The sequence below is a fragment of the Schistocerca piceifrons genome, chromosome 1, assembly GCF_021461385.2.
Source record: "Schistocerca piceifrons isolate TAMUIC-IGC-003096 chromosome 1, iqSchPice1.1, whole genome shotgun sequence".
Classification (NCBI taxonomy): Eukaryota; Metazoa; Arthropoda; class Insecta; order Orthoptera; family Acrididae; genus Schistocerca; species Schistocerca piceifrons.
In genome coordinates, this window is record NC_060138.1 from 1,116,379,482 (window position 1) to 1,116,394,585 (window position 15,104).

The following is a 15,104-nucleotide window of genomic DNA, read 5'->3' on the forward strand; positions in this document are numbered from 1 at the left end:
CCATTTTGATCTTGGGACATAGCAGTATTGCTGTGCAGAATTCTCAAACGTAGCCCACACCCAGACGAGCTGCTTATTTGTTGACATTGAAAGACTGGTTTAACAGCATGCTGATGAAGCAAACTCAGCTGCATCGACGCATTATTGATACTATGTGTTTTACATGGCCACATCAAAAGCGGAAGGCCGTCTTCCAACGCAACCAACTCAATTTTGTAGACACGCCGCAAAAATCTGACAAGGGGAAAGCCTCAGACAAGGCAAGCCGATCCGGTCAATATTTGGCAGGTGGCTTGTTTCCAACCTAAAATGAAAAGACACTAAGGTATTTTTGCTGAACACCTCTACGTTTTTGAGATAACCACAACTAAACTTTGTGATACGTAATCGACTAAGAACTACATCTACATCTACATACATACTCCGCAATCCACCATACGGTGCGTGGCAGTGGGTACCTCGTACCACAACTAGCATCTTCTCTCCCTGTTCCACTCCCAAACAGAACAAGGGAAAAATGGCTGTCTATATGCCCGTGTACGAGCCCTAATCTCTCTTATCTTATCTTTGTGGTCTTTCCGCGAAATTGGTGGTTTATATATATTTCAATGAATTCACTTACAAACTCTCGAGAACACTGACGAGTATCAGCCATTTTAATGCCCTGTGCACACAAATACAAACATTAGACTGAGCAAACAGCTGTTTCGTACCAGATTTGCGGCGATCTCCTGTCCACACGCTCCAACTTGTCGGCGCAGATGTGGTTTGAACCCACAGATTTGAGAGGTTTCGCTCAAACCTCCAACTCCAACTTCCAGGTTTGCACACACCTCAGGTTGGTACAAATCTTCTGCCCACATGCAATGATCTGTCTGTGCAGATGTGATGTGCAAAGACAGATCGTTGTGTGTGGATGGGCCTTATGGACCAAAACAAGAAAAAAATTGTAGTAAACATGGGCTCTAAAATCCATACCTTAACAGCTATGGACAATTGTTCTGTAGAAGAGATACGAGTGTGAAAGACGAGCATTGCTATTTGGTGAGCATTTTAGAGCCCACGTTTACTTGACATTTTTGTCCCTTTATGGTCCATATTACCACCTCTGAAAGTTGCCTACCCTTCAGTTTTAGGAACAACAGTACCAATACATCTATTCTACAGTCAGAGGTATGGGAAATATTGATGCTTTCAACTTTCGACTTGGTCGTTTCCGGACATATGCAAACTAATCAGATGTGTGAAACAGTTTTATAATTGATATTTCGATTCTTTAAAGAATTTTATGGTTCTTGCTGGACAAATCGTAATTTCAGTAGATCAGTCAATATCTTAGACCCCCTATATGATAGGTTGTGTAATTGTCCTTCTAGTGGTCAGGATGGCATTTGGCTCTCCAATCTGGATGTGACTACAGTGGGTTCACTGTGTCAGTGATATTACAGCTCTGGTTTCGCCGTCAGCGGCCAAATGTGTGTCAGTTACTTGCAGTTACAGCAGTACTTGCACCTTCAGTTTAATCTGTAAGTAAGATCGTTTTGCTGGGTCCCATCTGATCCATTTCTACATTTCTTAGATGTGGGCAGTGTCATTACATTAATTGAGATACACCATTTTAAGGAGTTGAAGTGGAACATGCTCCCCTCTTTGGAAGTTCAATCCAACAGTTCGCAGACTGTCAGCATTCTGGAAAGAATTCAGCAACATATTTTGCAGTTTAATGTATATGTACATAATATTTGATTTTCCTTACGCTATTCAGTTTAACTGACAAGGTTCCTTGGCTAAGTACTTAGCCTAATTAATTCCTTTTTCCTAAGGTTGACCCAGTAATGGGAACTTAGTTGGGTGGACGGCCTTTCGTCTCAAATAGATACATGTTGCACAAAGAAGAGTTAAGATGATAGTGGCACCCGAAATTGAAACACTCGTTAACAAGCCTGACTGAAGTGACATATTACAATATTGCTGTACATGATGGAGCATCTGGTCACACATTAATGTGTCCCTTTTGAGTTGCCATTAGCACCTCCGCTGAGCAGAAAAGGTCAGATTGCAAGATATCATTGAGATAGTTTAAGTTCAGAGCTGGGAGCACTTCCAGAGGTTTATCTGGCAAGTACAACAAAGGATGTGTCACCTCTACAGTGTGGTAGTTCCTGCAAAGGTTGCTGGGAGATGTAAGGTTGGTCCTAAGTTGTAGAAAGGTGTGCCATTGGTTAACAAACCACTGCTTTTCAGCTCTAGTCATGTTGTGCCTTAGGTTGACTTTGCTCATAACAGCTTGCAACAACCAATTCAGCTTCATACATAGAATACATCCATTGTATCCCCACTATTTGAAAATAAGGTTGCAGTGCCAGGGTGTCCTGCAGACATCCCTCTGCTCCAGCTCCCTCAAGGATTTACTGTATCTTGCATACTCCTGCATCAGCCTGCAACATTTTGTTAGGGCATTGCAAAAAACCACCCACTTCCATTCCAAAGATAGCACACTACTATTTACACATCCTACACAATTAATTACAACAAAGTGAACACCATCTTAATGTGCTGTCAAATGAATGGACAATCCTCTCCACTCCAACTAAGCAAAATACACAGTATTCCACCAAAAATACACAAAATCAAAATACAACTGTCGGCAATGATTCCCATGAATCCTATAATTTCCTCCACACATAACTACAAAAAATGAACACCCTGAATTAACATATCAAGCAAAATTCACGCTCATGAAAAATAAAAAACGTAAGTAAACGAAACACTTCACAAAGAATGCATGTAATTACTCTTCTCTCTATATATAAGTTTGTCATCTATGATTAATGCTCATAAATATACATTCAAATATATGCAAAACTCTAGTTATGTCATTTGTTACCACAAATACACTTAAAAATAAAACATCCTGGTATATGTCCCTACTCCTTAAATTTAATGTATATGGAATTTCACATGATGTTTGTGTGAGTGCTTGTGGTTTCTTATTTTCTCTTTACTCCCTTCCTCCTTCCTAGGGAGTGGTGCCATCACCAGTAGCAACAAACCTAGTGTGTCTTTAAATGGATGGAGGCACCACACATGTACAATAGTTGTATGTGTGGACAACTATAACTTGACATTTACTGGTGATGTCATTTCAACAACCTGGTACAGAATCTAGTACTGAATGATGAATTTCTTTATCTTACCCTTTGGGGTGTACAAGCTGATCAGCATTACTCACTGACCTATACAATATTACCTTAATTTACTATTATGTTCCCCATTCTTTGCTGACTTCCAAGGGCCTTGGTGTTAGCTTTTTGCGCTTGTTTCCACACATCCTTCAATGTCCTAGCAAAGTTTTATTCAGGTTCTCAATCTTCAGTTTTTCCACGTTAAATGTCAAGGCATTTTCCTACCGAACACCATCCCATATTGTGACAGACCTGTACTATATGGATCTTTGAATTATATGTTGCTACCACATTCAGTAAGAATGTATACCAGTCGTTACATTGGCTGTTGACTTAATAGTTCAGCATCTTTCGAGTAGTTTGATGCGTACTTTCCTTTCTTTCATGGCCTGTGGATGCAATGGACCCCTCAGCTTATGAATACATACCAACATCATTCTGACATAAAGTTGGAGTCCTTATCTGCTATTATTGTCTACAAAACACCGAACTTTAGTAGCCAGTTCTAGGCGCTTCAGTCTGGAACCGCGCAAATGCTACAGTCGCAGGTTCAAATCGTGCCTCGGGCATGGATGTGTGTGATGTCCTTAGGTTAGCTAGGTTTAAGTAGTTCTAAGTTCTGGGGGACTGATAGATGTTAAGTCCCACAGTGCTCAGAGCCAAGTAGCCTGTTATTTGTCATTGCCTGTGCTGCTATGTTTACTGTTGCGATCATCAACACATAGAGAAGAAATGATCTGTAATAGTCAGAACTTAGCAGTTTCCTGCTGGTGTCTAGCTAAAAGGGTCTAAATTATCCATTCCAATCACCTCAAAAGGTTTAGTTGCCACTAGAAACCTCTGTAGCAGCGCATGTTGGCGACTTAAATCCTTACAGTGTACTTATGGCACATAGTTTTTCGTGTATTGATCCACATCTTTTTTCTGTGCTCTCCACCAATAATGCATAGCTGTTCTCCAGTCTGTGATTCTGCAGCCTCTGTACATGGATAATACATCTTCACTTGCTTCCTTTAATACTTCCTCCCGAAGAGCAGCAGAGGCTATCACACATGGCCCAAATGTGGTATAGTGTCCCCACACTTAGCGAATAACCAACAATAGGGTTTTCCCACACAGCGAAGTTAGCCAGGGTCAGGCATGAAGCAGGGCCCCCAGATTTTGGAGCCACAGCTAGTGGTAGCCATCTGATGGGTGGCCTGGTTGGAAGGCACTCACGAAATCCAGTGGCATTCAGACTTTGGTGCAGCAGGTAAGCCTTCTGCTTAATCGAGACACATATAGCAGTGAAACTTCCTGGCAGATTAAAACTGTGTTTCATATCATCGCACACTCCGCTGCAGAGTGAAAATCTCATTCTGGAAACATATAGCAGTGACAGATGATGGATTTCAGATTGATGACTGGCGTAGACTTCCTCTCATAGCTAGCAGGTGGTGACTGATACTGCCCTTCTAAAATGGGTTGTATTTATAAGAACTTGACTCATCACTGTTTTGCCAAGGAATCCTTTCACATCGCGTAAGCCGCAACAGAGCTGCAGCACCAATTTGCGTGGCAGTCAGGTTACCAGTGCTGCAGGGACTTCTGTCTATCTGATATTACACCTCCAGCTTTGCAGTCAGGACCTGAATGTGTGTCAGCTACTCCAAGGCCTGGGCGGCGGTACTTGTGGTATCAGTGTCGTCTGAATGGGTAACACTGCACCCACTTCGACGGCGCTTCGTGGAATGTGCCCCTACATTAACTTGACCACACCAAGTAAGGCTGTTGCGATACAGCAATATTTTGTACAACTTTCTCTCAGTTTGTATCTATGTAAAAAATGATGAAGAAGATCAATAAAGCAGTGCAGTGCAATACAGTAAAATTAACTGTAGACAGTCAATAATATTGCACAGTACGAAGTGTTGCACATTGCTATTGGCAGTCCAGAAGCAGCTTTACTCAAGTCCGTGTGGCCCCTATCAAATAAGACCAGCAGAATTATTGCACGTATACAGAGAAGGAAGACACGAATGGCTACAGGTTTGTTTAACTCATAGGAGAGTATCAAGGCAACGTTTAAACACCTGAACTGACAGATGGTTGAATATAGACGCCAGTTATCACGCGAAAGTCAGCATATAAAGAGTCAAGAATCAGTATTAAGTAAAGAATCTAGCGATATTCTTCACGCTCTACGTATCGTTCTCGTAGGGACCATGAAGACAAAATTAGAGCGCGCACAACATTTTAGTCACTCATTCTTCGCGCGGTCCACGTGCGAATGGAACGAGAAGAAACCCACCAATTATGACAATCTACAGCCTGATCTACGCTCTTTTTTATAATGGTAGGTGACGTAGGCTATATGTGAAAATACAACCTTCACTATCTAAAATGTGGAGAAAGCAAGGAGTTTCAGATTGTAACTCTCTTGGGAGAAAGCCAAATCACAGGAGAAAGCCAACACAATAACTAAATCTTTGCCCCAGCAGGAAAACAAACACAATACAATATGGCGCCGGTTTGTTTGTTTGTAAATATGTAGGAGGTAGTGAACTGTCATTTCCCAAAGAAAAACAATTTTTTGCGAAATCGGCCTTAAATTTGGTATCGTGGTATGGATCTTAAGCTGTCCTCCAAACTAAACGAATACGGAAATTCTTTTAAACGAACATGCCGATTATGTGGTCGCATGGGAAGAAGGTTTACAGATATATTTGCGGAGTTACCTACTGGAAAGAACACCACGTCGGAATTGCCTGAATTGATTCACAGTTGTGTGAAGCTTCAAGTAAGTAACTTATTTAATTTTAATTTTTGTTCTTTTATTGTGAACTATCTATCGTTCTAGACCACATAGGTCCTTTCCTCTAATAGCGTATTGTATATGCTGTTTGTGATACTTCTGGCCTATTGATTGACATTGTTTTACCTTGACAAATCCTATATCATTGCGAGATGGCCCTTTTATGAATAAAGATAAATAAAAGCATTAGCATGTGTCCTCTGCTACCTGTTGTAGTTACCATGCCCATTTTTGGTCATTGGCAAGACATATGTAATTGATTCACGACGAATACAGAAAGCTACTGAAATAGTTTATGGTGTCCTATTGTTATAATTCTTAAGTTGGTTATGTGTGTTCACAGTTAATGTAAAAAATGGCAACATCCTAGGCCTACCTGTTTGCAGTTAACCTCCCAGAACTTGTTACTGTGACGAAGACTATTCACTCATTATGATAACCAATGCTTTTTTGAAGTAATGGTACCGCCAATAACTATCCGTTGAAGGAGGCGTTTCTTATCAAACGTCATTATTTTAGTTATTTAAAATGACCTTGCTTTTGATGTAATGTTTTGTCCTAAATTTTTAAAGTAAATTACTTTGTAGGTTTGTGTGCATTTGCCTGTGATATTGTTTCTAGTTCTGTTTCAAAAGTTGTTCATTAATTTGTGAGACTTTTGTCATTTATTTATGAGTAATATGTAATAACGTCTTTTACTCAGTGATATTTCAATTTTATTGTCTACATCTTGGAATGTAATTTCTGCAGTGAACATCCTCTGTCTTACACTCTCATTATTACATATTTGGAAGGGTAGGGAAAAAAATTAATTCACACAATTTTTCAATTTTTCTTCTCTCTTCCCCCTTTTTTCACATCTTCCATATATCATTTCCTCTTTATTTCTTAATGGTTTGATGTGAAGCACCATATTGCCTTACATATAAATAAACTAATCAAAAAGTCAGGCAAAATTACTAACTTAGTTTTCAAGCTTTCTGAGTACATTGTTACATGGAATTATTCAAGGACAGTGCATTGCAGTTAGTATAGAACTCTTATTAAATGAACAATATCAAAGTTATGTAAAGCAGAGGCTTCCTGGAAAATCATTGTAAGATAAACTGTGATTATGCAAACACTGTATTGCCCTTGTCTAGACCAAGCCAAGTAAATGCATCAAGACAAATGATATTCATGTCCCCAATGTCAGCACAGTGGAATGTGATATTTATTTCAGATCATTTGTCGCTAAATTTAGTAAATTACTCCTAGCAGTAGGTGAAGTCTCAGGACAAGAAATGGACAGTCAAAAGGAGATCTGTTAGACATATAATGGAAGGAAACATTCCACGTGGGAAAAATTATATATAAATACAAAGATGAGGTGACTTACCGAACAAAAACGCTGGCAGGTCGATAGACACACAAACAAACACAAACATACACACAAAATTCAAGCTTTCGCAACAAATTGTTGCCTCATCAGGAAAGAGGGAAGGAGAGGGGAAGACGAAAGGAAGTGGGTTTTAAAGGAGAGGGTAAGGAGTCATTCCAATCCCGGGAGCGGAAAGACTTACCTTAGGGGGAAAAAAGGACAGGTATACACTCGCACACACGCACATATCCATCCACACATACAGACACAAGCAGACATATTGGTCTTTAAATATGTCTGCTTGTGTCTGTATGTGTGGATGGATATGTGCGTGTGTGCGAGTGTATACCTGTCCTTTTTTCCCCCTAAGGTAAGTCTTTCCGCTCCCGGGATTGGAATGACTCCTTACCCTCTCCTTTAAAACCCACTTCCTTTCGTCTTCCCCTCTCCTTCCCTCTTTCCTGATGAGGCAACAATTTGTTGCGAAAGCTTGAATTTTGTGTGTATGTTTGTGTTTGTTTGTGTGTCTATCGACCTGCCAGCGTTTTTGTTCGGTAAGTCACCTCATCTTTGTATTTATATATAATCTGTTAGACATACTTAGATATGCTTTGCATAATCAAGCAGTTCAGTTTTGCCGAAGAACTGTTGAAGAGATTACAAAAGTCATTATATCGTTGGGGAAGGAAAAATCTTGTGTGGCTTGGCAGGCTTCCCTCCAGTTACCGTTATAATTTGTCAATTATGAGTTATTTAGGAATAAAGGAGATGACTTACTGAAAGGCAGAAGCGCTACATCATCGCTAGGTACACAAACGAAAGGTACTGAGCTTTGCTAGCTTTCAGGATGAAATTCCTTTTTCTAGGTTGTGGCAGAAACATGCACACAAAAACAACATACTCACTCACATGCACACATCTGTTTCCCTACGTCACTCGACTGAGCACAGGCGTGTGAATATTAGTGAGTATGTGTGTCTTTGTGTGCATGTTTCTCCTACAATCAGAAAGAGGAATTTCACCCTGATAGCTATCAAAGCCCAGTACCTATTGTTTGTGTACCCATCAATAATGCAGCACTTCCGCCTTTTGGTGAGTCAGGCCCTTTATTCCTAAGTAGTTCACAAGTCTCAATGAGAACTTTCTGTACTTTTCATAATCTGTCAGTGAGTCAAGGTTTATTTCCTGAAAGAGTGATGTATGCCATAGTAACACTCATTTATAAAAGTAGGGATAACCGAGTGACCTCTAATTATAAACCTGTTTCCCTTCTTCCTATGTTCGTAAAACTTTTCTGAGAATGTAGCTTACAACAGAATAATAGACATCTTTCTGACAGTAACAACAACAGCCCAGTTCAGCCTCTGTCCAGGCTTCCAGTTTGAGAAAGAAATATATGACCTCACAAACTCAGTTCTGATAGAACTAAACAAGAAAAATCACACTGGTATCATTTTTTGTGATCTTACCAGACGTTCAGTTGTGTAGATAACAAAAAATTTTACTTGGGAAACTGAGAAGATATGATATTAAAGGCATTCTTCTTCCATGGCTCAATTTTAATGTTAGAAACATTTCTCATCCATGGCATTACGTAGAGGAGCAATCATTTCAAAACTTTAAGCTAAAATGTCTTGTGCCTAGGATGACATTTCACTTAAACTGCTACAGGAATGCAGATGAGGGTCAGTGAAGCCTCTGACACAACTAAAACATCCTTCCTCTGCCATGGAGGATGCCCTGTGCTCTTGAAAATCAATGACATTCTACCAGTGTATAAGAAGGGAATAAAAACTAACACAAAAACTTCAGGCCAATATTGTTAACTTCAGAATTTGGGAAATTACTGGAGAAAGTAATATTAAACTAAGTTGAGGCATATATCATCAAACATGATCTATTCAGTAATCTACAACATGGTTTTAGAAAAGGAAGATCTACTGTAATAACAGTAGCAACTTTTATACATGAAATATTAAACAAGCTGGATAAAGGAGACAATGTAACAGACATTTTCGTGGATATAAGTAAAACTTTTGATACTGTGAATTGTAGCTATTTGAAAGACAGAAAACAGAGTGTCAAACTCATTTATGAAAGGAATGAACAAGTGCTAACAGCTAAATCAACCTACAGTATACTGCAGTGTGGTGTGCCTCAAGGAAGTATATTAGGGCCTTTTCTGTCCTTTGCGTTAGTGTCGCAATTGAACCCAAAAATTTTAGGTCATAAGCTATGTTGATGATACCCCATTTGCACTTCCATTGGCACTTAGTTACATGAATGAATGCAAATTTCTGGGTACTATTGTTGATGAACACCTGTCATAGAAAGAGCGTATTTGTAATAAAATCAATAAAAATTTGCATCTACTGACATGGGTCTCAGCCTTCCTGGACCATGGTAGCTGAAGCCAAATATATGTTGAATTAATACATCCACATCTTCAGTATGGTACTGAGATATGGCGTGGAGCACCCACAGTCTATACAGGCAGACTTGTTAGACTACAAGTAACAGTGATAGCTAAGGTAAACAAGAGAGAACCTTATAGAGAAATTTTCAGAAACTATAAAATACTTACCATCTACTCTATATGTATCCTGCAGGAAATTATGAATGTAATAAATACTAATGTACATAACAACAACACATGGGGAAGTGAAAACTTTCACAGGCTGCAGACTCTAGTCCACTTACAGTAGGAACAGTTTTTGTACAACAGACTGTTCCGTGCATAGGTTTTGGCAAAGAGGGTCAGTTTATTGCAGTAGATGAGCAGGGAATAGTCTGGCTGAGAACAGTAATTACAACATTGGGGATGACCTGGAAGAAAAAGGAGTAGCAACTACAAACACAAACATGAGTTTTGTGGTGGTCCTGCAGTGCCATGACCAGCCCTATTGAACACTGAGTTGAGCAGGTTGCTGCTGACTGAAATGAAATCTCATATGAGTGCAGTGCCTACTGCTACACCTATTCAGGTGTAGGCCATGTATAGTTCATCACCACCTTCCAATCACTTTATTACATTACATTAATGTAATGTGCTGTAGTAATATAATTAGGAGATTGTGGTGTACCAGACATGGCCTGCATCTAAATAAGAGAGTGAAAGATAGGTTGGCTGAGATTCTTGCAGATAATATATGGGGGGGGGGGGGGGGGGCAACATCACACATAGCACTATCCCTGTGGTTACTGGCATCAGAGGGGCACCATTTTCAGGTTAGAATCCAGATTCAGGCACCCTGGTTTGAAAGAAGTCAAAGTAACAGAAGAGCCCACAAAATGCTCACGAGTGCACAGGTTAGCTTACTTCATCAAAATATTAGATGGTTGAGTAATAAGGTAGAAGAGCTTCTTGTCGGTTTGTAAAATATGGAGGGCTCAGAGAACATAGACATCCTGTGCCTGTCTGAACACCACATAACCACAGGATTAGATAAGTTACATATAAAAAATGAAACTGTAGCAGCTTACTCATGCAGAATGAATATGAGAAAAGGAGCTGTTACATGTAAGAAGAGAGAAGTTCAAAAATGTTGAGACAAGTAGATTTTATAGTGCTCAGCACACAGAAGTGTGTACTTGTGAATTAATATTAAAAAGTAGTTCACTTTTAATCGTAACTGTGTATGGATCCCCACTGGAAAATTTTGTGCTATATATTAGGTATCTGGGTTTCTTATTGTGCTGTCAGACATCAGCAAGCAGTTAGTAGTCTGTCGCGACTTCAGTTTAGATTTTTAAAATTATCTGAAAACCTTATTTTGATTGCACAGTTTGAGGTCAGTAATTAACTTTTCAGTGTGGGTGAATAAAGACAGTAGAGCCCTAATTGATAATGTTTTCTTTGGTGAAGCTCAGAGTAAGAAAATAACTGTTCAGCCAGTGACGGATGCTCTCTCTGATCATGATGCACAGATGGTTAGGATGAATAACATAGTGCCTTACAGTATATATATACTTCTCAGTGGAAATCAGTTAGAAGAATTAACGATGACTCCAGGACATATGTTTTTAGGAATAGTTTACAAGAGATGACCTGGGATGAAATTTATAGTGAACAAAATGCTAATGTCAAATTTAACCTATCCCACAATAAGTTCGTGTTAGTATTCGAAAGTAGATTTCCACATAAGCTAATCAGAAAAGGCATTAAACAACCATGTAAAAAACCATGGGTCAATAGAGGGATTAAAGTATATTGTGAACAGAAAATCAAAATGTATCTTGTGGCCAGGACACATAGAGAACCTGCAGTAGTTGCACGCTACTAAAATTACAAAGGAAGGTAATTAAAAATTTAAGGAACAGGCACATAATGTCAGAAATAATTAATTCTGACAACAGACTTAAGTCTGTATGGAATGTAGTGAAATGAGAGGCACGATAACCAGCCACAGAACAGGATAACATCAGTATTGAACTGAATGGATGGGCTGTAAATGATGCATCATATGTAGCAAATGCATGTAATAATCATTTCTTAAATTAGTGGAAAGCTAGGGACAAACAGTTCAAGAGAAAAATCACAGCACTATGTTGAAAAAGTAACTTCCATGAAAATGTATCATTCAAAAGACTTGTATCATTCAACAGTGGAAAATCCATGATGGAATGTAACAATATTATGAAAAGAATAGTTGCTACTCACCCTATAGTGGAGATGCTGAGTCACGTGGTGTAAACTAACATACCTAATGCCCATGGCCTTACCGCAATTGAACACTACCTTTCCCAGTGCCCAGTGGATTCCAAATCTACAACCTCCTATCGTGTCACCACGATCAACTATATCCGCACCCGCAATTACATCTCCTTTGAAGACATTACCTAAAAACAAATCTGGGGTACGGCTATAGGCACTCACAGGCATCATCCTATGTCATCCTATCTGTGGACCATCTAGAGGAATCCTTCCTAAACACCCAGAATCCCAAACCACTCACCTTGTTCACAGTCGGGAATGATATCTTCACAATCTGGATCGAGGCCAGCCGGTGTGGCCGAGCGGTTCTAGGTGCTTCAGTCTGGAACCGCACTACTGCTGAGGTCGCAGGTTCGAATCCTGCCTCAGGCATGGATATGTGTGATGTCCTTAGGTTGGTTAGGTTTAAGTAGTTCTAAGTTCTAGGGGACTGATGACCTCAGATGTTAAGTCCCATAGTGCTCAGAGCCATTTGCACCTTTACGATCTGGATTGAGGTTGAGGACATCCTATCCTCATTCCTCCAGAACCTTAAATACATTCTGCCTCATTCGCTTCACCTGGTGCTAATGAGCCCAACAAGCTTCAGCCCAACAAGCCACTTAACTCAGTGTTGAGCTCCACATCTGTACCTCCATTCATATCAAACGTACCAACCATCAACAATGCCTCCACTTCGATAACTGCTACCAATCCTGTATCAAGAAGACCCTTCCGTACAGCGTAGCCACCCGTGGCTGTCACTTCTGTGATGATGAGCGGTCCCTCTCGAAATATACCGAGAACCTTACTGAGGCCATCACAGACCATAAGTACCCTCCCAAGTTTGTACCAAAACAGATCTCCTGCGCCTTATCTCTCCAGTCACCCACCACCTCCCAAAGTCGCACAGTCTGGCCACAGAGGAGCATTTCCCTTGTGACTCAGCACAAGCATCCCCTATCCCATCAAAGCAGGGCTACCTGTGAAACCAGTCATGTGATCTACAAGCTAAGCTGCAACCACTGTGCTGCAGCCTACATGGGCATAACAAACCCAGTTGACATATTTTGTGTATTTTCATTAAATAATGTCATAAGGAATAATGTTGTGGGGTAACTCTTCTCCAAGAAAGAAAGTCTTCATGGTCCAAAAACTTGCTGTAAGAGTAATGTGTTCTCTCATCATGATCATCTTGGAGACATCTGTTTAAGGTGTTAGGCATTCTGAGTACTGCTTCAGAGTATATTTATTCCCTCAGGAAGTTCACTGTAAACAATTCTCTACAGTTAAACATGAACAATGATGTACATGATTACAATACCAGAAGGTGAAATGAGATTCATTGCTCCACATTAAGGGTGCCTTTAGCACAAAAAGGGATGCACAGTGCTGCAACAAAAATTTTTGGTCACTTAAACAGTGATACGAAATATCTGACAGACAGCAAAGTAAAATTTGCAAACAAACTGAGAAAGTTATTTATGTATTTCAATTGACTGTGCTTATGAACAACAACTGTGGTTGTGGTGCTCACCAGTTCACATTGCAGCCAGCATGATGAGCAGAAGTCTGCTACCCTTTTGATTAACTACTTTATGAGTGACACAAAAAACTGTCTGGCCACCAGAGGACAATAACGACTGGAGAGTTTGAGTGATGACATGTGATCAGCAAACAAACTGCCATATTGGCCATGGGGTCTAACCAGTGGAGGTGACACAGCATTCAGCACACTGGACTCATAGTCAGGAGGACAATGGTTCAGACCTGTGTCTGGCAATCCTGATGTGGGTTTTCTGTGATTTCTCTAAATCACTCCAGGCAAACCTGGGACAGTTCCATTGATAGGGCACATCTGATATCCTGCCTCTTACATGAAACAATCATGTGTTTGCACTTGGTCCATGATGACCTCAATGTTAATAGGATGTTAATCTCTAAATGTCCTTCCTTCCTGAGGTCTTAAAATTCAGAGGCACCCAGCTGAAATGTGAGATTGCTGAGGTTCAACAACAATATGGAAAGGATAGACTGCTACTCACCACATAGAGGAGGCAGCAGTACCCAGATACAGTGGCCACGTGTGTGTGTATGAATTTGTGTGTGTGTGTGTGTGTGTGTGTGTGTGTGTGTGTGTGTGTATTTTCTATTTCAAAAGAAGTTCAAATGGCTCTGAGCACTATGGGACTTAACTGCTGAGATCATCAGTCCTCTAGAACTTAGAACTACTTAAATCTAACTAACCTAAAGACATCACAAACCGCTCGACCACTCCGGCCGGCTCAAAAGAAGTACATTGTCCGAAAGCTTTATTATTTTAGCAATGTTTTTCATTGTACCTGTATGTCCTGGACTTTCCATTGTTTGATTGCTGAAGTTTAGCATTTTTGTCACATCTCTTTGGGTCCTGATAGATTACTGTACCATTGGCAGGGTGATTAGGGGCTCCACAGACACATGGAAGTTCTTGAGAAATTAGTATTGGCACCCAGGCAAAAGAATACTGGGAGTAGTGGACACTTGGGACTGAGACAATCACTTCAAGCCACAGGGCATATTCTGGAGTGCAGCACAACCATAATAAGTAAGGGCACAACTGTGACAGCTTGGTATCAGTAATTTATTTGTCAAAGGAGCATTTTACAAAGATAATAGCATCCATCAGCGTAATACAAGGAAAATGTAAGTTGTATATAGAGACATGGGGATATAAAAACATTAAATGAGTGGACAGCTGGATAGGTGGTTGACTGTTGCCTTGTTGGAGGAGCTATCCCTGCATTTACTTCAAGTGATTTAGTGAAATCTAAGTTAGGGTGGCTGGACAGAGCATGAGAGACTGTCTCCTCAAATCTGAGGCCAGTGTGATAACAAATACTTTACCTCAATCACTTATATAAAACATAGAACTCTTCTAGGTAGTTAGTTATTTTCAACTTCTGTGGAACATATTCCACAGTAAATTGTAATGATGTGGAATTAGTCATTTTACATTCACATCACAAAGTAATTTGTAAATATGGCTCACTCTGAAAATTTATGCCCTGTTCTTTTTTTATTTTATTTATT

The 15,104-nt window shown here is 39.9% G+C and overlaps 1 protein-coding gene across 1 annotated transcript in view; it reads left to right on the top strand.

The window, feature by feature from the left end:
• The first annotated feature begins 5,737 nt into the window (after positions 1 to 5,737).
• The window catches only part of LOC124777364 (zinc finger protein 37 homolog), an 88,814-nt gene continuing 79,447 nt past the window's right edge, over positions 5,738 to 15,104 (top strand). The window contains exon 1 of the mRNA XM_047252745.1: positions 5,738 to 5,964. Within this exon, the coding sequence (XP_047108701.1) occupies positions 5,791 to 5,964 (174 nt within the window). The 5' untranslated portion in view covers positions 5,738 to 5,790. The remainder of the gene's footprint in view (positions 5,965 to 15,104) is intronic.